Consider the following 24,390-nt stretch of genomic DNA (forward strand, 5'->3'; position numbering starts at 1 on the left):
GTCTGTTACATGCAATATGCTTTGTGACCTAAACCGGACAGAGGTTGCTATCCGATTTGTTATAAAACAAAGGTGTGGTTGAATTTATTCTGCCACTGTCGTCTTATTGTCTCGGCCTTTAGGCCTATTTATACAACGGGTGTGTCTGATGCTGATTGGTTAAACCACATTACCTCTGGCTAAATCTATGACATCAAAATGCCTATTTACTCTGTTCCATTTGTCTGCCAATCCACTGTGTCATAAGCTCAGCCAGGCAATTTATAAACTTGATCGCCACTATAAAAAGCATCTAGATATTATCTCACATTTCTTTTAGACTAACATTTAGTTTTCAACAGCGGAGATTTGTATAAACCTTGCTGTATGTCTCTCTGACATTTGCAACATTGTTTCAATATTCAAATTCGATCTCCAGCTGTCGAATAGTAGTGAAAATGTGGGTAGTTGGGATGAGACAGGCAGGCAGCTTTTCTCAGCCACTCAGCCAGTCTTTCCAGTTTCAGAAGTGATTGTGTTAGCTGTGTTGTCGGCTAGCTCCTCTAAACAACAGTGTCCTGACGAGAAAACACATTTTCTATGCCAGGTGAAATAGCGCCTCATTAGCTGATTGTTATGGATGTATCCAAATAAATGTCACTAGAAAACACCTTATGCAAATGCAGCTACTTTGTTGTTATTCTGGCTGCACTGTTGGTTGGCTAGCTAGCAAGCAAGGGATACGATTGTTGCCAGCCAGTATGGCAATAGAACATTTAGAACGAATGACAGGGTTGCGTCCATAGATGCAGGACAAAAATACTGGGTCGTGTCTCTGGCAACTGAACCGATAGAACGAACGACCAGCCGGCTTGGGTAGTAACTCTAGATTTGTGTCGAGACTATATCTTGTGTAAGGATGAAATAGAATTAATAAAAATAATGTTTTTCTTGAAAATATGTAAATCGTTATTAGAATATGTTGGTAACCCGTTGTATAAAAGTGATAATGTCCTCGTAGCCAACTTCGTCTTGGGCCTAACAACACCTGTGCCAATATATCCTCCAAACCCCGGCTTCTCTGGCATTATCACTTAAACATCATGGTCGCAAGGCATATGAATTACCAGGTTATAGAGCAAACAATGCAATTATTGCAACCCATAGGTTGTAATATGCCTTTTTTTCTGGCTTCCCAAGTGATTTCACCAACGCACCGCTACTGCCCTTAACCACTGATACAGGATCTGATTGTTCTTCCCCTAGTTATTAAGGTTAGGGTTTGGTAGGGTAATCTGATCCAAGATCTGTAGCGACGTGTAACTTCTACCTCAAGCTCATCTGGCACCCTTTTGTTTTTCCAGTGCAAAGATGATTCTGGTCTGATTACAATACTATTGACCTGCACACCCTGTCTCCTCCTCCTCTCTTTGGGATGATCACTATCTAATAGTATAAAGCATGATTTGCACCATGTTTTTTGGGGGTTATTCAGTCTGGCGAGATCAGTGATCCTCCCAAGCAGGGAGGGCTTACAGCGCTTGTTGCTAGGCTGTGGTTCTTTTTAAAGAAAATCTTCCACTGCAAAACAGCAAGAGCTATTCTGGCTTTTATCTTATTGGTTGGTGATGGGGGTGGAGTACCAAGGACTAAACACTGAACAGGACATTCAAAATGGCGTTTATGTTATTGCTGCTTCTTGCAAAGCAATGCAGTTAGTCTATCCATGAATTCTTCAATTATATCTGTATGCAAGTGATTATTACCTGGTCAATGCATATTATTGGTGATATCAATACAAGTCATTATCAATATTAGCAATTGTATCTCACCATCTTTGGTTAACAATTACAAATGTGATAGCAGTTCATTTGTTGAACTCCCTGTTGAGTCTACATTAGTTGACACTGGTATATTTTGACATATATATATATGTATATGTATATGTACACTGTTCAATAATTATTGATGTGAATATAAGGCTATGCAACACGTGATGTAATAAGTGTCTACTGAAATGTTTAGTGAAATATACAGGACAGGAGGAATTAAAACAAAACTGGGTGTTTGATATTCAAAACTACAAATTATTTCACTACTGAAGTTTGTTTACATCTTGCCTTTAAATGGTATTCATAAACACATTTCTTAGGAGGCACACAAAATGTGTATTTAAATGCATAACATACATAAATAACCCTCTGAGAATACATATTTGGGTAATGTAGGGGAATCTTGCAACAATGTATCCTTCCTCCTTGTAACTAACATTAGATACATTTCAAAACTGTTGCATACTGACTTCAATTAATAGATTAATTGTAATAATGTAAACCTTCCGCGTAGAGGCTCTGCTACCCAGGATGCTGGTGTGTTTCAGAGGAAGTTGTATGCGCTTATGTTGAAAAAGAGGGGGCAGAGCTGTATTGAACAGGATAACAGTTCAGGCAGACGTAGTGAGAAGGACAGACCGAAGAGACGAGCCTTCAGCACAGCACAGCATGGCAGAGAGAAGCACAACTGTCAGGGAGACGATCCCGATAAAATACGAAAATCAGCAAGAAATGCGGCGGCCGCGCAGGTAGAAGACAATGGATAGCGCCCGTCTCACATATGGGTACGTATCTGAAAGAAAAACATAGTTTTCCCCTGTAAAGGCGCGGTTAGAAGATGTGGCAATATGGTGGTAAGAGCGAGGGTTCGACAGTCTGTTGTAAAAATGGCCATGGTGGGTCCCCTGCCAAGAATGAAAAGGAAAAACGATTTTCAGACTGGATGTCGGTATGGTTGAAATTCTAATTCGTGGGATGAGTAGAGAAAAATGTGTTGTGTTAGCCTAAGTCAAATATAAAGCAACATATATGATTGGGTACACTTTCGAGTTCTAGAACCTACGCATTTAAAATGTGCTTTGTCCTTGAAAGGGCAAATGCCCTTGTCTGAAATGGACAGGAGAATTTTTACTTAATTGAGTACACCTTAACATACATTTTTTATTTGAGTGGGTCGAGAGTAAGATGAAAGTATGAATCATTTTATTGTGGTTTCAAGAGATAATATATTGAATGAATGTCGATGTTTTTCCATACAACAATTAATTAAAAATATATATATATTAGAAAAGGCTTTATTGCCAGGTTTAGGAGTTACGTGTTGAAAAACATTCCAGACAGGTAGTTATGCCTAACGTAATATTTTGGCTAATTTTAACAGCAATTAATAATTAATTAAAATTAATGTAAATCAATATGTTCGATAATGTTCTGTATGTACTTTCTACACATATAACACCAAAGGTTTATTATGTTCAAATGAAACTGCCATGTCTTGAGGAGCATATATAAGCTATTTTTCGAAAATGTAAAATAGGGTGTTGCCTTTTAACTCGTTGTGGTACAGAATGGAAATAAAAGCCACTGGAAACATTTCATACATCGTTTTTAGGTTATTGTTTCTAGCTGTTATGAAGATGAGATTTGGGAGTAACGTTGGGTTTTTTCACACTTGACAAATACAAAACTATTCACTTTATTACAATTCATAGAGGAATTATTAAGAAATGCACCCTTTTCCAAGACACAAAAGCTAATGCTGTCCTGGCCAGATTATTGAAATATGTTCATACAGTGAGGATGAGATTTGTTTCATAGATACTTCATGTAATCAACTTGATGCTGTGCTATCACCTTAATTAAAGCTTAACATAAAGGTCTCTTGTACTGAGAAAGTCTAAAGATCTTCCTGTTTAGAGATACTAGATTTAAAAAATATATATAGATATCATCTATCTATATGGTGGTCATAAATTGGTAAAAAATATTTTAATCTTAGTATTCCAATAACAATTCTTACACATTGTCTCAATTTTGATGCACACACAAGTGATTGGATCAATGGCCACAATGCATATTTATGTTTTTCAAGATGAATGTATCGTATTTCTTTGACATGCATGCATTTGAAATGTGTAAATGCAGATCAGTTGCCTTAATACAAATGGTTTTATATCAACAATTAATTATGGGTAGTAGAGGTCGACCGAACATGATTTTTCAACGCCGATACCGATTATTGGAGGACCAAAAAAGGCCGATACCGATTAATCGGCCGATTTAAAACCAAAAACATTTTTTAAATGTATTTGTAATAATGACAATTACAACAACACCGAATGAACAATTATTTTAACTTAATATAATACATCAATAAAAATCAATTTAGCCTCAAATAAATAATGAAACATGTTAAATTTGGTTTAAATAATGCAAAAACAAAGTGTTGGAGAAGAAAGTAAAAGTGCAATATGTGCCATGTAAAAAAGCTAACGTTTAAGTTCCTTGCTCAGAACATGAGAACATATGAAAGCTGGTGGTTCTTTTTAACATGAGACTTCAATATTCCAAGGTAAGAGGTTTTAGGTTGTAGTTAATATAGTATTTATAGGACTATTTCTCTCTATACGATTTGTATTTCATATACCTTTGACTATTGGATGTTCTTATAGGCACTTTAGTATTGCCAGTGTAACAGTATAGCTTCCGTCCCTCTCCTCGCCCCTACCTGGGCTCAAACCAAGAACACATCGACAACAGCCACCCTCGAAGAATCGTTACCCATCGCTCCACGAAATCCGCGGCCCTTGAGCAAGGGGAACAACTACTCCAAGTCTCAGAGCGAGTGACGTTTGAAACGCTATTAACGTGTACCCCGCTAACTAGCTAGCCATTTCACATCGGTTACACCAGCCTAATCTCGGGAGTTGATAGGCTTGAAGTCATAAACAGCTCAATGCTTGAAGCACAGCGAAGAGCTGCTGGCAAAACGCACGAAAGTGCTGTTTGAATGAATGCTTACGAGCATGCTGCTGCCTACCACCGCTCAGTCAGACTGCTCTATCAAATATCAAATCATAGACTTAATTATAACATAATAACTAACAGAAATACGTGCCTTTGTTCATTAATATGGTCGAATCCGAAAACAAAACGTTTATTATTTCAGTGAAATACGGAACCGTTCCGTATTTTATCTAACGGGTGGCATCCCTAAGTCTAAATATTGCTGTTACATTGTACAACCTTCAATGTTATGTCATAATTACATAAAATTCTGGCAAATTAGTTCGCAACGAGCCAGGCGGCCCAAACTGTTGCTAAATAGCTAAATATGCAGGTTTAAAAATATATACTTCTGTGTATTGATTTTAAGAAAGGCATTGGTGTTTATGGTTAGGTACAGTCGTGCAACGATTGTGCTTTTTTCGCAAATGCGCTTTTGTTAAATCATCCCCCGTTTGGCGAAGTTGGCTGTCTTTGTTAGGAAGAAATAGTCTTCACACAGGTCGCAACGAGCCAGGCGGCCCAAACTGCTGCATATACCCTGACTCTGTTGCAAGAGAAGTGACACAATTTACTGAGTTAAAATAAATTAATGTTAGCAGGCAATATTAACTAAATATGCAGGCTTAAAAATAAATACTTGTGTATTGGTTTTAAGAAAGGCATTGATGTTTATGGTTAGGTACACGTTGGAGCAACGAGTCCTTTTTCGCGAATGCGCACCGCATCAATTATATGCAACGCAGGACACGCTAGATAAACTAGTAATATCATCAACCATGTGTAGTTAACTAGTGATTATGATTGATTGATTGTTTTTTATAAGATAAGTTTAATGCTAGCTAGCAACTTACCTTGGCTTCTTACTGCATTCGCGTAACAGGCAGGCTCCTCGTGGAGTGCAATGAGAGGCAGGTGGTTAGAGCGTTGGACTAGTTAACTGTAAGGTTGCAAGATTGAATCCCCGAGCTGACAAGGTAAAAATCTGTCGTTCTGCCCCTGAACAAGGCAGTTAACCCACCGTTCCTAGGCCGTCATTGAAAATAAGAATGTGTTCTTAATCGGCCATTCCGATTAATCGGTCGACCTCTAATGGGTAGATATTAGTAAGATATTTTTTTTAACCCGCTTAACGTCATGTAAATGGTTGCCTCTGTAGCGTTTGTAGTAACATATTTGAATATACAATTCTGTAAAGATGTATAGAATCTCTATCAGATAAATGGATGGCATTCTGCCATATTTAGTGACATTATATAATTGTTTTAATCTAACATGTTATGATAATCCATTTTCCTTTATTTATTTCAGGAACCATTGAAGTTAGAAAAATGGGCTGAAAGAAGAATACCAATGTTTTGATATTTGAAAAAATGTAAGTTTGTGAGGGTATTTTATGAATATTAATCATTTAACCATGAGTGTTTAATTAAGCGAGTTTGATTCTCCTTACTGCTATATAAGACTTACCAATAGGTTGGGCTGTTGGCCTGTTTTCACTTTTGTATTTGTACTTTTGAAGGTTTGTCATCCGGATGTTCGACCAAATTTATGACTAGGGGGATTGGAATGACCAAGACTTGTAAGTATAAAATGTTTCCTTTTAATTAAAGACTGAGCAGAAAATAAAACCTGACTGCATGACACATTTTAATAACATTAAGGAAAAAAGAGGGAAATAAAATGTTTAATATGAAAGATAATATGGATGTGTTTAATAAACCTTGTATCCTAAAACTAGTACATTGTAACAAAAAAATGGCATTATGTACACACTTGGCATTAGTCTGCGCCCGTTCAATACTTGAAAGAAGAACAAAATAAACACAAGAAAGTAGTGTCACGATACCAGTATCGTGATACTACAATACCTGATTTTCCTTGGCAAAAATGAAAACACAAAGCAGACTTAACTCTAAGGTCTTTAAAAACCTTTTTTTGTCAAATATTGTGTTCTATAGCTTGCAAAATAAACAAATGTGACTCTGGGTGACGTCAGTCATTTTCCTCAATAAATGTAGTCTGCTTCATGTTTTATTTCCTTTGCTTTGTTACTTCCTTATAATGGTATCGTGACAATACATCAAGAAAGACTTAATAGGATTTGTATATATATATTTTTTTACGTATCAGTGAACACTTGCGGGCAGTGTTATGATCGTTAAGACCACAAGAGGGCAACACAATTCACTTACGTTTACCTTGTGATGCTAACATGACGCTGTTTCAAAGCTGAGAGGGTTCCTGTTACGTTTGCGATTTGTGACTTATTTTCGGAATTTGATTCTGGATGCATATGGTTACATTGCAGTACACAAGGTTTCTGTTAATTGCTTGCAAAATGTGCTGTTTATCCTTTTGGGGTGAACTGTAACTAACATCCATACATCAGAAGGGGAAAATAGCTAGCTAGGTAATGGGTAAATGTATGATCTCAGACAATTAAAGAACACTGCAAATTAAAGGTATTTTTTAAATATGCCTATTCGTCTGGCTCAAATCAATCATGCCTAGGCCTAAAACGTATGATCGTAAAAGTATCCGTTCAAGTCGTTCAAGTGCTCCTTAGAAACTAGTATTTACAAGTTGTTGAAGTTGCTATAGAACTTAAGCCTGGTGTTCTTTAGAAGTCGGGATGAATGAGAAGAGTTAATGTAGTAAGTTTTATACTAAGATTCTGGCAAATAAGCTAGCTCAAATTGCAAAAAAAAAAAAAAGTAGCTAGCTTGCTAATGTTGACAGTTGGTCAAATTAGCTACATTAACAATCAAGAAGATGCCATTTTAGTATTCTGTTCATAACAATACATGTTTATCATAATTATTGATAATACACAAAATTCATATATTTTATGACAATCTTTAAATTATGTTTGAAAAGTAATATGTCACAACTCGTAAACTGGGGTTGCAGAATTTAGTAATTTCATCTTGGTGAGTCATCTAAATGTAAAATAATAAATAAATAAAAAGTTGAAAACCAATATTTTTTTATTAGCTGACACTGCTTGACCGGAGTATACAGCATAGCTCCAAGAAACCTGATAATTTCAGAGGTGACATTTCGGGGAACATATCTTTGGTTTGCATAAACTTAATCCAAGTAAAAGCCTAGATTTTGAATTAATTCCAGAGTTGACCACAACTCATGGTCTGTTGTATTTGATGGTCACCTAATTTCACCTCTTATCCCTAACAGAATCAAGGCATGAACTGTCATTCCCACCCAATGAAATAAGAAGACAGCTATGTGTAAGTCATGTCTTTTGATCTGTGCTGTAACAAATGGAATGTTTCTTCAAATATCTGCTATAACACTTTCAATACTGTACTAAATCGATTTCTTAAACATTTTTACTTCTGTTACATAACATTGAAGTAAAGGTTGTGATCTTTAGCACAAATAACAATCCAGAGGTAGGTCTATTTATTGGTAATGGGAGTAGGGTTCCCAGTTATATATAATTTAGAGCAATGATTGTAACCAATTGAGATCAACAGAGATCTCCCACCATGGAATTGTACCTCATCTTTCAATATTATTGAAAGATGTCTATTCCAGTGAAAGTTAGAACACTTTAGCTAAATCAGTTTAAAGTTGCTCATCTCTCCCTTTTAGTATAAGAAGCCTTGTACAAGGGCATCTTATCATATCACAATAATTCAAGACAGTTTACTCCTCCCCCTTTTAAAAACATTTGCATAAAATATGCCCATACTCCCCCCAGAAGCAGCATATTTTCCCTAGAAGCTGAACGTTTCCATTCATTTTTGATAGGTTCTTTAAGAGTTCCTCCATCTTTCAAATATTCCTTGATTATTTTAATGTCTGTGACATATGCCAGGCCATCATGTACAATGATTATTCACAACTGCCCAAATCTATCCATTAGTCTCTTTTTCTTTTAACAAACTTAATCATAAAATATTTTTCACTTCATCTCTATGGTAAGGTCAGTGTATTCTGACAATGCATAGACTATTATTCTATAGTACTCTATCCATTTCTCATCTGGGATAATAAAGTAACCTAGATACTACTACCATTATGATTGACTTTTCCAACAATGTTAGAAAATAGTGAAACTGTCACACTTAGGCCACACTGTCTTCTGTGATACATTTGGGGCGGCAGGTAGCCTAGTGGTTAGAGTATTGGGCCAGTAACCGAAAGGTTGCTGGATCGAATCACCGAGCTGTCAAGGTAAAAACAAGGCAGATCAGGGGCACTGTTCCCTGGTAGGCTGTCATTGTAAATAAGAATTTGTTCTTAACTGACTTGCCTAGTTAAATAAAAAAATCCAGTCTCTTTTCTTTAGTAAAATATGAAACGGGGACTAACCCTGTATTAATTAGACCCAACCCACCTCTACTAATGGATTTCTGTGCATGGCCCCACTGTCCGCTGAATGATAACGTCAAACTAAATGTCCAACGGAAACTAAAGAGATATGTCCTTATACTTTTCATTGTAAGAATTCAGTTTTCTTGGCAGGATCCTCCAAAAACGAACTGTGTTGTCACCTGCTGGTCAAGAACTGACATCTTGGGTCGGAACCTGCCCCTTGTTTTTCTTGATTCATATGAATGTGTAATCCATTTTGAGATTTTTTTATTTTTTTATCATACCACATGCTGATTTTTGTGATATCATCTCTTCCTTGGTGAATCTCTGCTGGTCATGTTTGGAAATTTTGGAGGCAGGGTGCATGCAGAGGAAGCACATTTAGCATATTTTGTGCAGTTTAGCTCATCCATGATTACTATTGTTGTAGTTTTGTGTTTTGTTTACAAATCAAGCTGCAATAGTTTAGATACAACCGTAATGGTTCAGCAATGTCAGTTGTCCAAAAGTGTTGGAAAAGGAACTTTGCAGGATTATGAGATTTACTCATGCCAACGTGTGCTCAATGCGATTCTGGTGGACCCCCTAATGGACAGTTTAAGTAGTTTTGCCTAGCCTGACAGCAAAATAATAATAAACCGTATCAAGTTAATGTTATCAAATAAATTGGTAACAGCTAAAGAGCATGGTGCAATCCCAGAAGTAGATCACAAAATATGGCATAATTAGTTTTTCTGATAATTTTGAGAAAGAACTAATTTACATGATCCACATTCACATAACTTATAGTGAACGGTGAAATGTTTCAATTAACAGATGTGTTAGAACATTCCATTTGCTTAGCTTTTACTTGTGCATGCAATTTTGTTGCATTTCCTGTTTTGTCTTTTGTTGTTTCCAATTATTCAACTCTAAAATGTGTTGAATGGTTGCTATTAAATTGCATAATGCTGCGTTCATGTGCTCTCGGAATTATCGGAAACTCAGGATTGGGATATTTCTGTAAAGCTCCCGGAATCACCGTAATTACGAGTTTCCGACATCCAAAACCGATCACAACAAGCTCCCAAGTAGGAAATAGTCGTTGTACTCCCGAGTTTCCCAGTTCAGAAAGTTTTGAGTTTCCTACTAGAACACTTGCATTACTTTTAGTATTCCATATATTTATTCACTTTATTGTCTTAGGTTCATGTTTGAAAAGCATGAGCATCTCTGTTGGTGTTTTAAAAGCGATAAAAGGCACACAATGCCATTTGGGCGAATAGGTCACAATTCTGAAATATTTATATTTTGACCAATCTGTTTGCAAATTACATGTTATATGTATGGGGAGTAAGGATTCAGCCCTTAATGCTCTTATAGTTTTATTATTATAATATATATTTTTCATTGATTCGAGTTGCGATATTTGTCACCGCATACTGCAGTAATACAGACATTTTAAACTTCTGGGTTTCATTACCAACTTGACTTTTAGCTAGCTATTCAGAATTTGAATATTTTGTGGAGTTATTGATGCTATTTTGGCCCCCAAAAAATCCAACTGATGGGTTTGGACAATAGTTAATTATTAATTAAATGTAATATATATATATATTTTTTATTCATTTCTTCTTTTTTCTTAATTCCATTAAAGACCCAATTCTACGGGAAGTGGCGACAACTGCTTTGTCATCAAGATGGCGACTGGGATTTGGGAGCTAATTGGATTTTTGAAAAGCTAACTGCTTGGATTTTTCTGGATTTTATTTGACTGTGTCAATTAGAATTACTTAAACTTTCACATGGACTCTTGTGCTGGGGATTCTTTGGACTCAGTTGTTTGAATAGGCTATTGTAATAGTTGCTTTTACTGCATTCAATTACAGAGTACTTTTCTACTTCTGTGATTTCTTAATGCGCTGTTATTTATATTAAATAAAACAATGTTTTTTCACTATTCTGACTCTTTCATTGGTCAATATGCTACCCAAGATTGTTACCAGACTATATTGTCTATTTGCTAAATGTGGAAATTCTAAGTACAAACTTCGAATCAATTTCACAAAAATTTAATGACGTGTCTGGTATTTTAAGGGGCTTCTGAATGCATCCAGTTAGTGGAAGGAATACAATGTTAAATTACATAAATAGTGCTAGCTAGTAATTACTACCTTTACGTAGGATCGAGGGATGTAGTAGAAGGTAAACGCAAGTAACACAGTTTACGCAACTTTTTATTTTGGGAATCTTCACACACCTATTACGCTAAAGTTTTTTGATTAAGTGTTTACTTTACTTGTCTCCATCTCGAGCAATACTTAGCAACCTACCTTTGTGTACCACTACATCCCTGGTGGGATAATTTCCTTTCAAGTTAATTACATCATACACTTTTGGTACCATTTATACACTTTAGGTAGGACTTCTGTCCACAAAATCTGATTTTGCGTGATTAGCATTTAAAAAAAAAACTTTAGTCAAGTTAAAGCGTATGGCTTATTGTGATTTATGCAGTCCATGGTGAAGTAGTTGGCTAATCCAGACTATTAATTAAACCAATAAAAGTTATACACTGCAGCTCTACATAATACAAAGAGTTAAAACAGAGCTTTTGGCAAGAACTGAAATGGTGTCCAAGGTTCTTTGAGTCTAAAATGGCTCCTGAAGTCTTATTTCCTGTCTGAACAGGAAGTGATGTGTCTCAGTGTTTTAAATATTGTTTAAATATTATTGTTCAACTTCAAACCCATCTTTTGTTTCAATATGTATCTAACTTTGGCAAAGGATATCCTCTTGAAGTGAAGAAACTTTATTTTTTTAATATAAAAATGTAATATAGTTTTGCCGTTTTTATACAAAATGAAGGGGGTGGGACTTTTGGACATCACCTGAGTGTGGGGTAAATGGAAATAACGTCAATCAAAGGCAAAGCTTTCAGAGCTAGGAAGGAGCTCTAGATGGCGGATGAGCCTTGGGAAGGGGAACAATTAACTGGGCTTTCGTCAGACCTTTTCTTTTTCATGAAATCAAGCTGGAATATGACGCTCTATTAATATTTGTTTTACTTAAAAGAAAACTTGTTACTATAGTGAACAGTGAATTAGGGTTTCTGCGGTATTTAATGCGTTTTTCGTCGTGTAGATCAGTTTTGCAGCGTGTATGCGCGAGTCGTTGTTTTCTCTGCCTAGGTTTGGCAGCCATGGCGCCCCTCCATTTTTAGTGTGCTCTGTGAAGAGCTTTGGCATTTCGTCTCACTATCACTTTTGTGAGGTTTCATTATCCTATTATCAACATTTAGTTTTTTTGTGCCTGTTTATTTTCATTCAACCTTTTTAAATGGCATTTATTTTAATTTTAATGTCATAAGTATTAAAGTCTGTGCTTTTGCGGATGTGAATCTAACTTCATTATACCTTCCTGTACATGGAATAGGTATGTTGACGTTTTATAATACCTACCTACAGTCGATTGTCTTTTCATTTATCACATTTTAGTCGTCCTTTGTCTGGTGACGCAGTTAGAATTTGTGCATGTGGCTCGATCGGTGAATCTAATTGAAATACACTCAACACTTGGCTTTTTTTTAAATCACAGGATGTCATCAGTTGTCATTTATTCATCGATAATTTATATATTAATATAAATAATGCCAGTTTTAAACGTCAGACACAATGCTGGTGTCTGTTATTTCATAACGTCAAGGTTTTTACTGTCCTCTGAGCAAAAACAATCTTATGGGAGTTTTATGATAGTCCATCCCTCTAACTTTTGACAGTCAATACCAGGACATAAGATCATCAAATCAAACGTTTTCAAGATAAACGACGATGAAGAATAAGAATAAAAAGCAAGAAGATGAATGTTCGACTCAAAGCAACGCATCAAGGTACGATCTTCTATATTTTCACTTTTTTGACATCTGTCTTGATTGTTTACCTTAACAAGCATGGTTGATCACCTGTGAACATATTTGCTACTTAAGTTTTCCCGATTTGTACCAGTTTCAAATCAATGACCTTGGTTTTTAATAGCCACACCCTAATTTTTCTTAGCATTTGTTACACTAAAGACTGAACTTTCAGGCTCTTTGAATTACATCTTTACCCACATGTATACAAACTAGAAGTTTATGGCTGCTTCCCCAAGAACAAATGCATGATGTCAATATGTGTTCCATCGTTACAATGTAATATGACCTTGTCTTATTAGTCGATACTGCATTGCACCATTTGAACATACAATGCTTATTCTTTTTTAAACATTTTAAACCTCTAATTTACTAATGTAAACATATGGGGCTGAGGGGAAATATTCAAATTAATATCTAATGCCATTATCATTTGTTTCATCTGCATTGACAACTAACGTTATGCAGTTTAAGTTTTAAAGATACATATGTCTTCATTTGAAACAGTTGACTACTAAAACAAATGTTAACTTAGACATTTTGGTAGCCTAAATCATAAACTATTCTGTGTTTTAATGAGAACTGTTTAATGTATAGTAGGCCATACAATCACTTTTGACTGAATGTTCACAATATTTTAGTTTCTATTTGGCCTGTTGATCTATTTACCTCCTGGATATCTTGTTCTCAGAACTTACTTTATGTGTATTTCAGCAAGAAAGGGAAGCTCAATATTAGTTTCACTGATAGTCAGTCCTCTTGTACATTTAACGTTTTATTTCACTTTTACAACATGTTTGTTATGTATAGCCGTTTCAAATAGTTATTCGATTAGGTTTATACTGAAAGTATGTATTCACGTTAACTTATATGGGGAAACAATGTTCTTGATGCGTTTTCCCATTTAATTCAGAGAACAATTTCAGTGGGGTTATTGGCATCAATGAATCTCTATTTTTCTGAAGGGATCATCACATGCACACATCTGACTAACCATTGACATGTTCAATTTTGCACACCTTAGGTGTTCACTAATTTATTTGTTATGTTGACTATGAATAGAATATCAACTATGTGGCAATGCTCCAACTACATTTTAGATTTTATAGGACAGCTTAGTCTGATTTAAATTGAGTGATGTCCTCAATGCTCAATAACCCTTTAATTCAACTGTGCTTGTGCACTAGTTTTCATCAACTGTGTTGGTGATTATGAGTTCCTCTTAGGCTAATAGATGTTCCATGGTATCAGAAGCTAAGTGCCACGATGGTAAACATCATGTTTTCCAGATGTTTTCATGGTCTCACAGACTTTACAATTTATTTTATTTTACAGATAAAGGTATAATCTAAAGTTGGGATTCAAATGTTTGAAATGTATTATCTCTCAGGTTTGGAAAACAGAAGGAACACAAAACAATGTAATTTCATCATCAATAAAAAAGTGCTACATCTTAATTAAAGGACCTCATGTGCTCAGTTTATTTTGAGGCCATGTTGGAGATAGTCATGTTTGTACTGTCAAATAATCATTCTTGCTTGTATAATCTAATGATAGTCTTGAGTTTAACATGAGATCTGACAATATAGTTTTCCATTATATTTAAATAAGTTCATACTCTGGGGGATGGTAAGTGCACATTGCTCACACCTCTGGTCTACCAATGATAGTTTTAGACTTAAGTCATGGAAGTTACTAATGTCATATGTAGGCCATTGTATAATTGTTGACTGCATATCATAATTAAAGCCTAATAGGGCCAACCTCATATTTGCCATCTATTACATAGCCTAAAGTTTGACATTTGGGACAGTTTTTGTAACTTGTCAGATGTCACTGACATCTACAACTATAGGCTTACATGAATGCTTCAACTACAGGCCTGGTTGGGTTGCTCAAGAAATAAGCATTGCATTTGTTATAGATTGTCAAATGCAAACTTTTCAGCTAACTGCCCCTAGTCCTGAATGTAATTGATAATGGGTCAGAAAAACATGACATGAAAACATGCTGTCAACCAAGAAATGCTGTGCAAGTGCATTTGCTGTTCTTTTGGCAGCCATTTTAGTAACATGCACAGTTCGTCTGTCCTCAAAAACCCTAATCTACCACACTTTTGACTGCTCTTGTCCTGATAGAAGATTATTTTCAAGCACATAGAAGCAAGATCCACTGTGAGAGCAGATCACTTTATTAAATGTTCTTTTAAAATGCGTTGCATGAAGTAGAGTTCACTTTTAAGTCACAAAATGGCTCTTGCTTTGTGCTGCATAGACTATGACTTTCTGCATTAGAACTGTATGCTCAGAACTACAGGAACGGGGAACAGGAAGTGTTTCAAAGGTCAGAGGCTTGTCTTTTGAGCTGGGATTGGCTCATTCCTCACCTAGCAACCCACCAGCCTGTAGTAGTTGAGTTACATTTTTTGTCCCGTCCATGTCTGACCTCACTAAATGGAGGGAGTCACCCACTCATGCGCTTGCTTGGTCAGCAGCAGCTGCATTCTCACTAGAGGAAGGGGTTTGAGCATTTGTTGCTGGGTGACTGAGTGGTGGATACATTACAATACCTTTTTAATATCACAATCCAATACCTTTTGATATCACAATAAGAACTTATTCAAATCTTTCCCCTCATTTTTTTCTTATCTGAATGTTTATATAAACATTTCATTATTAATAAGATATATAATAATAATTATATGCTTTCCCAATTTACCCTGTAGTTATTAATTGTATTCATATAAATACAGCAATTATGTATCATAAGTGATTAAACAATGGTATTAAACCATTGCTTCAAATGAAGAAATTGTTTTGCTTCGTTCTATTCTAGCAGCCGACTCCATGTCTGAACCATTCAAGGTCGTCTTGACTGGATTTGATCTGGAATTAGGTACCCCCTATAGTCTGTTCAGGGTACTGCACATTCCAACATGGCAATTTTAACTAATGCAATGTGGGGCATAGACTGGTTTACTCCCTTGTGTAATTTGCTGTGTTTATGATGTAAGAATTACAGTTAAATAAATACATGTTGCAGTGATTTGTTCTGGTTTCCTTATTAAATTCAATTTAAATCTTTTTTAGTTGCATGTAACATTTTCAAGCTGAAGTACAGTATGAATATGGAATCTTTGGTTAGATCACTAATAATGTGGAGTGTTTTCAATGAATCAGGGCCTGGTTTTGTCATTGTATACATACATTAGTTAAATATTGTTTGCGTTGACAAATTATATAGGTTTGATGTGCTCTTTAGGTGAATATTATTTCAGATCTAGATGTTATAATTGGTTGTTTGACAGAAGCTCAGTAGGTGGTTCATGTTTGGTTGAGTCACTGTCGGCCCTGTGTACTGAGGTGCGTTCAGTTTGCTTGAATGTTTGCTGAACGGTTTGTACTGAACGACACGTTTGCCAAAACGGTCTTGAACAGGCTTTTGAGGTACGTTTGCTCCCGTTTGGTGGGTGTGGCTTGAAGCAATGAGTGATGTATTTATTAAAGGGGAGTGGCCATGCTGACAGCGTTCCCCAAACCACAACCCCGTCCCGTTTTTCAACTGGTCGTAAAGTACAGCACCAATTCTGAAATTGAATGTCCCTGAACGTAAAAACATGCTGATCGCAGCCCTCGTGTGGCATTGGCAAACAGGACTTATTTTGCACCCTCTACTGTTTTACAACCGGTTATGGTTGTTTGTGAAAGTTTGTAGGCCATTTTAGGTATTGAATGAATGCAACGATAATTTTAGTGTAGGAAACTTTTAAATATTGTGGAAAGGTCTTTTAGCATGACAATAATAATATGCACACCAGATTGAGAACCACTGTTCTAGGTGACTTCCAGCAGGCTCTCTTGCATGGGGTTAAGTGTTTTTAAAGATCATTGTAAGAGGATTGGTTTGAGGTGGAGAGAATGGGTTTATGACAAAGTTAATCTGAGCACACTATGGTGATATGAGTCTTCGGTTTCCTCTCCACTAAAGGCATTAGTGTTGTGTAGTATTTTCAGTACTACAGGAACTCTATACTCTCTATTTAACATGTTACACATTCGGCAGCTTTTTCTACTTTGTGGTATAGGCCAAGGTCCTGCTAACTCAACTCTGTACCTCGAACTCAGGTTCCACTCTGTTTTTCATTGTTCCCCTCTAATCAGGGACTGATTTAGACCCTGGACACCAGGTGGGTGCTGTTTATAATCAGGTAGAACAGACAACCAGCAGGCTTTATCTCGTAGGGTAATAGTTGAATACCCCTGGCCTAGGTTAACATTTCCTACATATTAAACCTAGATTCCATTGCCTGCTGTTGTGCTCTTGAGCAAGGCACTTAACCCACCACAACTGCTCCATGGGTACCCAGTGTGGCAGCCCCCTGCTCTGACCTCGCCAACCTGTATGTGTGTCTTTCATAGGGGTTGGGATGAAGCGGGAGTCAAATTTCCATCAGACCTTGTGTAAAATTGGATTAATAAAGTGATCCTAATCTTAATTTGTTGAACCAAATCAGTGTTTGACAATAGGTGGGAGGTCGGAGAAACTGTTCATAAAATTGGCTTTTTATTGAAAAGGCAATGATTGTATAGCTTCCCAAATTAAAATCCGGCACTATAAAAGGGTGATACTGAACAAAAATATTCGTGCACCGAGTGTTGGTCCAATGTGTTTCATGAGATTAAATAAAAGATCCCACAATTTTTCCATACACACAAAAAGCTTATTTTTCTCATTGTGCACAAATTTGTTTACATCTAGTTAGTGAACATTTCTAATTTGACAAGATAATCCATCCACCTGACAGGTGTGGCATATCAAGAAGCTGATTAATAAGCATGATCATTACACAGCTGGAATGTCCATCAGAGCTGCTGCCAGATAATTGAATATATAATTTATTTTTAGTAAAAGTAGTGCAGGAATGTTTTATTTACACGAACTCCACATTTTTGATACTATAGCAATTCGGCCTCTGAAGAATCAAACCACTCTGGGTCGGAGTTTGGGAGTCAGTCGGAGAGTGAACAGGGCAGGGAAAGGAGAAGATCGCACCACTCTGGAGAGTCCAACAGTTCCTCTGAATCTGGGAGCCAGTCTGGGTCTCAGAGTGAATCCCAGCAAGCCTCAGCAGAGGTCAACGACAAACCACCAGTTAAAAAGAAAGACAATCTGGCAGATGTAAAGAAGGTAAACAAAGCAGAGCCTGTACTCCAAACTGGTTGTATTATGTAGGGCTGAAAGGCCTTTGAAGTTTTGGAAACAAATATATTATACACCATCAATTACACAACAGAGTTGATGCATGGACACTGCATATTTAGAAAGGGAGTAATGCCTCAATTCAGATGGAGACTGAAAGTGGAGGCAAAGATGCAATGATCCAATTTGGTTTTTAATTCCAGATGTGGGAAGAGCATCCAGATGTCTATGGGGTCAGGCGATCAAATCGCAGTAGGCAAGAACCTGCTCGTCTCAATATTGGAGCCGGGGTAAGAAGTTCAACATGAAATATACTGAAAACTTCCATGTACTAAAAGTCCGACCCCACTAAAAATGTATTTTTTTCCTCAAAGGGGTTTGCACGTGCAGAAGTTGCACCATCTAGTGTATATGATGTGGATTTATTGGTGTCTCATTCACTGTAGCTGCAACCCCTAACGGCAAAGCAATGCAAAGCCTAATATCTCATTGAGATGTAATCATTTCAACACATTTGCAGGGTAGCAGTGACTCAGAAGGTGAAAGTCCTAAAAGAAAAGCAACACGACAAAAGAAGAAAGAGTGAGTATTGAGATTATTTCATGTTTATTTCATTTCAGTTTCTTCTGTATTTTGATTATTCTTATCAACTAAAATCTATCATGTCAAGAGATAAATGTACTATATTGTGTCAAATGCTGCTCAAAGTTATGCCATTTATAATAACACACGAAATAATTTGAATCATGATGTAGCCTACTCGTCAAAGCAATTGGAACTGGTCAGTTGTCTATAGCATATGTTTGCCTTACTGGCTATCCCAAAATACACTTGCTGTCATCCAATTAGACTCTGCAATAGTCTTGACTCACATTGTTGTTTGATATCATGAACATATATAGTATCTAGGGATGTGGCGGACAGCTTGTGATTGTCAAGCAAATAACTATCGGTCTCATGGTAATTGACCGTTAATTAACATAAACACATACAGCATCTCCTGGCTTCCATCTTAAAAAGTCTAATAAATCCACGTAAAATAGCCTAAACCTTCACAATAAATCCATTATTTATTTTAGTCAGGTCTAAAGAAGCATGATTTGAAGAAAATGTAGTCTATTTCAGAAGAAAAGAATAGCATACTCTGAGTTGTCTTTGTTAGGCCCTGATGTAGCTATGCCAAATGGCTGTGGGCTACACTAGTTCATTTAGCAGACAAGATTTGCTTATAATTCCGTGGCATTATTTTATTGTATGAAGAATACAATTGAACAAAGCTGAATAAAATATACATTTTCTCCAAACGATTTGAGGGAGTGTGCATGGCTATTCTGTGTTGAGCGGTTAACAAAGAAATGTGCTTAATTTTTTTAATGTAACTTTAGTTGTTTTACAAACGTTGGGCTATATGTTTGATTTTTAATACATTGTAAGGCTGCATGATTAGACTAACAATGATTTTTTTTTTGTCACTTGAAAGGCGTGAGCTCTGCTTTGTTTTTTGCTCAGCCTGTACATAATTCGTCAGCCTCGCATTCACAATTTGACAAGCACTTGATAATGCCTCAAACTTTACGCCGGCATCCCCTTTGTGGCCGTAATGCACCCTAAAAAAAATCTGTATTTTGTGGCCTGGAGTGCTGCGTTGTGCCCTTCTACCAGAGTGTGCTGCACAATCTGAAGCGTCTCTCAATCACACGGCTTTCAGTCACGTGATCGGGTCTTTCTTACAGGCTACAGTTAAGACAGACACATCGGGGACGCAACTGCACACATTCTTATCCAACTCCAAGGTGCATATTGAAGATATTGGATGAACTGTCCACATTTGCTTTTCGTCAGCCAACAAGATGAGTAGGCCTAATGAACAGCAAAAGCACTAGCCTGACAATCTACTATTCCCCCATAGTACAAAAGTTGACCTATTCTGTGCGAGAAATAAATATTCCAAACAATCTGGGACAGTTGTGGGATGCGATAGATCCCAAGTTAATACAACCACTAGCATCAAAAAACATGTTTTATGCAATGTGGCTGACGCAGCAGATCAGAACATTTAACTTAAAATGTTTATAAACTATTAGGCTATTTCTTCACATTATAAGCGCAGCAATGCACACATGGTATTAGGCTATAAGCATGAATGTTCCATTAGCGGAAAGCACCATTATCAAAAGTGACCGCAAATGAAATTATGCATGTAATGCTTTTATTATAAAGGTGCAAATTTATGGTGAAAATTATCTTCCCCAAACTTGAATCTCACGCGCTGCTCATAAAAAATAAATGTCCTCTCACTGTCAACTGTTTATTTTCTGCAAACTTAACATGTTTAAATATTTGTATGAACATAACAAGATTCAACACCTGAGACATGAACTGAACAAGTTCCACAGACATGTGACTAACAGAAATGGAATAATGTGTCCCTGGTCAAAATCAAGAGTTAGTCAGTATCTGGTGTGGCCACCAGCTGCATTAAGTACTGCAGTGCATCTCCCCATGGACTGCACCAGATTTGCCAGTTCTTGCTGTGAGATGTTACCTCACTCTTCCATCAAGGCACCTGCAAGTTCCTGGACATTTCTGGGGGGAATGGCCCTAGACCTCACCCTCCGATCCAACAGGTCCCAGACGTGCTCAATGTGATTGAGATCCGGGCTCTTCGCTGGCCATTGCAGAACACTGACATTCCTGTCTTGCAGGAACTCACGCACAGAACGAGCAGTATGGCTGGAGGCATTGTCATGCCGGAGGGTCATGTCAGGATGAGCCTGCAGGAAGGGTACCACATGAGGGAGGAGGATGTCTTCCCTGTAACGCACAGCGTTGAGATCGCCTGCAATGACAACAAGTTCAGTCCGATGATGCTGTGAAATACCGCCCCAGACATGACGTACCCTCCACCACCAAATCGATCCCGCTCCAGAGTGCAGGCTTCGGTGTAATGCTCATTCCCTCGACGATAAACGCGAATCCGACCATCACCCCTGGTGAGACAAAACCTCGACTCGTCAGTGAAGAGGACTTTTTGCCAGTCCTGTCTGGTCCAGCGAAGGTTGGTTTGTGCACATAGGTGACGTCTGGTGAGGACCTGCCTTACAACAGGCCTACAAGCCCTCAGCCCAGCCTCTCTCAGCCTATTGCGGACAGTCTAAGCACTGATGGAGGGATTGTGCGTTCCTGGTGTAACTCTGGCAGTTGTTGTTGCCATCCTGTACCTGTCCCTCAGGTGTGATGTTCGGATGTACCGATCCTGTGCAGGTGTTACACATGATCTGTCGCTGTGAGGACGATCAGCTGTCCGTCCTGTGTCCCTGTAGTGCTGTCTTAGGCGTCTCACAGTACGGACATTGCCATTTATTGCCCTGGCCACATCTGCAGTCCTCATGCCTCCTTGCAGCATGCCTAAGGCACGTTCACGATGATGAGCAGGAACCCTGGACATCTTTCTTTTGGTGTTTTTCAGAGTCCGTAGAAAGGCCTATTTAGTGTCCTACGTTTTCATAACTGTGACCTTAATGGCCTACCGTCTGTAAGCTGTTAATGTCTTAGCGACTGTTCCACAGGTGCATGTTCATTAATTGTTTATGGTTCATTGAACAAGCATGGGAAACAGTGTTTAAACCCTTTACAATGAAGATCTGTGAAATTATTTGGATTTTTATGAATTATCTTTGAAAGACAGGGTCCTGAAAAAGGGCCGTTTCTTTTTTTGCCAGTTAGTCTCTACACCCCTTGTAAAGCGGATTAATGTGTTTAAGTTTAAGAAGTGGCATTTTAGTTGTGATACAAACCTTATTAAAACATATAGGCCTATGGGCTAGGCTACATGAAATCTTTGACTATGATTCGAACAAGTCGCAAAAAAATGGCATTTTCTTATGCTGGGCATCATTCACTAGTGATAATATATAATTCACAAGTGATTGGCTATTGTCACCCATCAGACTATTCTTGATTCAATCTTGTCTTTACATGTAATATATGTGTGACATTTTGTTATGATTTTGAATGGACCATTATCATGCACCTGTATCGAAACGGGCACTTCAATAGCGAATGGAGGATGCTTCTCCCCATGGTTTATTTTTATACCAGCCAGGTAGGCTAGACTCCTGTAGTAAATAAAACCAATGTTCTTACTATTAGGAAGTTGATACATAAATATAGTAGGCCTAGCCTATAGAAAGCTTATGGGATCCTCCTCTTTTTATTAGCGGCTATCACTTTGTTTTCCCCCGCAATTGCACAGCCTTTAGAAATGCTGCGCAAAATGAGACATGGGTTCTCATGAAGTGTTTGATTAGATTTTCGAATACATTTGCATTGATGTCAGTGATTAGAGGGACAATGGAGTGCTTAGTACCAGGCAGAAAGTTTGGTAGGCTACTAATGATCAGCAGCAGCATCATAGCTTGGAGAAGCCTAATTAGTGACTAAACGGTCATGTGGAATTTGACTGTCTTCATGACTCGTGACCCCCCGTGTGGCAGTAATACGGTCACCGCAACAGCCAAAGCTGTCCCCGACTAAAACGCATCTTGTTGAACCAAAGGTTGTCTGTTCTTTCGACCAAATGATTGGTCAAAGTTTTTTTTTAACGTGTATTTTTCCAAATATAGACACACCCTATGTGTTTTAATCAAATCAACTATATATGCATTGAGCTTGTCTGAATGCTTTAAGCTCATTGTTTGATAAAATAAGACACAAATGACTCAAGTGGGAGACAGAGATCAAGTACCAGAAGAACAAAAAACTGTCCCGACCATCCTCCTCCCACTCCTACTGGCGTTTGCAGATTCTGCCATAACGCTCCTGAAATTGCCGGTAATAAGCTACACGAGGAGTCTGCAAACCATCTCATGTGGAATGCCAATTTATCTTACCATTTCTACTGATCTGTGTGCCAGTTATGGTTTTCATATGCACATTTTCCTGGAGCAGTTTCATTTAATTTATAATAACATCTTTGTATCGCAAAATCATGTGGTTATCCAAGTAATGAAAATGATACGAACCTAAAAAGTAACTTTATTGCCAACTATGTAAAACCAGCCAATTAAGCCAACAAATAAAAACATTGCAGCCTGCAGGTAGAAAATATCCAGATTTAAAAAATAATTATCCTATAAATCACAGTGGCTATGCATGGCCTGTCTGCAACAAACTTGAAACAACTATTAACTTGGGTCCAGCCTGAATCTCCTTGCAACATTGTATAAAATATTCTGGGCCCTCAGAGTTTCCTGAGCCAGTGAGCTCGGGACAGACACAGCTATAGGCTATTTGTGCAAGGGATAAGAAGTAATCAGGTAGGCCTATTTTCTGAAGTTTCCACTGGATCAGAGCATGACATTTTTTCACGCTGAGTGGTTATCTAAAAGCGGGGGCGCCACTGGTTTTCGAAGTGGGGGGGGACATAACAAATTCCCAACCCTTCGGAGGCGTCCGCATGGTCCTAAAGCACACTCCCTTTGTTTTGTATCACATTCCAAGGATAAAACTTGGGGGGGGACACATTCAATTTCAGAATGTCAGGGGGGAACATCCTCCCCGTCCTCAGTGAAAGTTGTGCCACTGTCTAAAGGTAGATATCTGGAATGATTTTTCAAATACATTGAGGAATTGTCATTCTCAATGGATGTAAAAACCAACTGTTAGCATGCGGTTTAAGGTTGAAGAAAACATTTACTTTGAGAAGCTCCGCAGCTCATTAGTGGTGGTGCATTAAGCCATTTATATGCCTACATTTGCGAGCAGGCCAGGTAGCCTATAGAGGCCTACTTCTATGCGTAGTTAGGTGCGCGTCATTGACAGGAGCGCTCCAAACAAGACGATGACTAAATTGACAAAACTCGTAAATGGAATGAAATAAACCAGAACTTGTTCCTCACAAGTGTAGCATAGGTTGTGCGCTCTGCAAACAATGTGTCCACTCACTCCAACAATGAGAACGTTAAAAGACTGGAATCGAAATATGTTGAGTGTATTAACAGACATTACCGCAACCTAAAAAACATTGTAGATGAGAAATTATAGGAATTAACGGTACATGTACGACTGATGATAAATGTAATGGGGAATTGATAGACAATAACAATCAAATGCCATCAATTCACACAATTAGTTTATAAA

General features: G+C 37.5%; 1 protein-coding gene and 1 long non-coding RNA gene across 4 annotated transcripts in view; both read left to right on the top strand.

Annotated features, from left to right (window-relative positions):
* Positions 1 to 2,310: 2,310 nt before the first annotated feature.
* Positions 2,311 to 11,100, top strand: LOC139584707 (uncharacterized). Its single transcript, XR_011676810.1, has 5 exons — positions 2,311 to 2,596; positions 6,129 to 6,192; positions 6,340 to 6,399; positions 8,016 to 8,068; positions 10,798 to 11,100. It is a non-coding gene; the product is annotated as an uncharacterized lncRNA (long non-coding RNA).
* A 919-nt stretch (positions 11,101 to 12,019) lies between these two features.
* The window catches only part of LOC139584705 (chromodomain-helicase-DNA-binding protein 2-like), a 29,159-nt gene continuing 16,788 nt past the window's right edge, over positions 12,020 to 24,390 (top strand). The window contains exons 1-5 of one of the 3 annotated variants that reach the window (XM_071416848.1): positions 12,020 to 12,575; positions 12,929 to 13,029; positions 18,012 to 18,237; positions 18,453 to 18,539; positions 18,770 to 18,831. In XM_071416848.1, the coding sequence (XP_071272949.1) occupies positions 12,971 to 13,029; positions 18,012 to 18,237; positions 18,453 to 18,539; positions 18,770 to 18,831 (434 nt within the window). In that variant the 5' untranslated portion in view covers positions 12,020 to 12,575; positions 12,929 to 12,970. Of the gene's footprint in view, positions 13,030 to 18,011; positions 18,238 to 18,452; positions 18,540 to 18,769; positions 18,832 to 24,390 lie in introns of all 3 variants that reach the window. The other 2 variants (XM_071416846.1, XM_071416849.1) reach the window with 2 other exon arrangements.

The sequence above is a fragment of the Salvelinus alpinus genome, chromosome 9, assembly GCF_045679555.1.
Source record: "Salvelinus alpinus chromosome 9, SLU_Salpinus.1, whole genome shotgun sequence".
NCBI classification, from domain to species: Eukaryota; Metazoa; Chordata; class Actinopteri; order Salmoniformes; family Salmonidae; genus Salvelinus; species Salvelinus alpinus.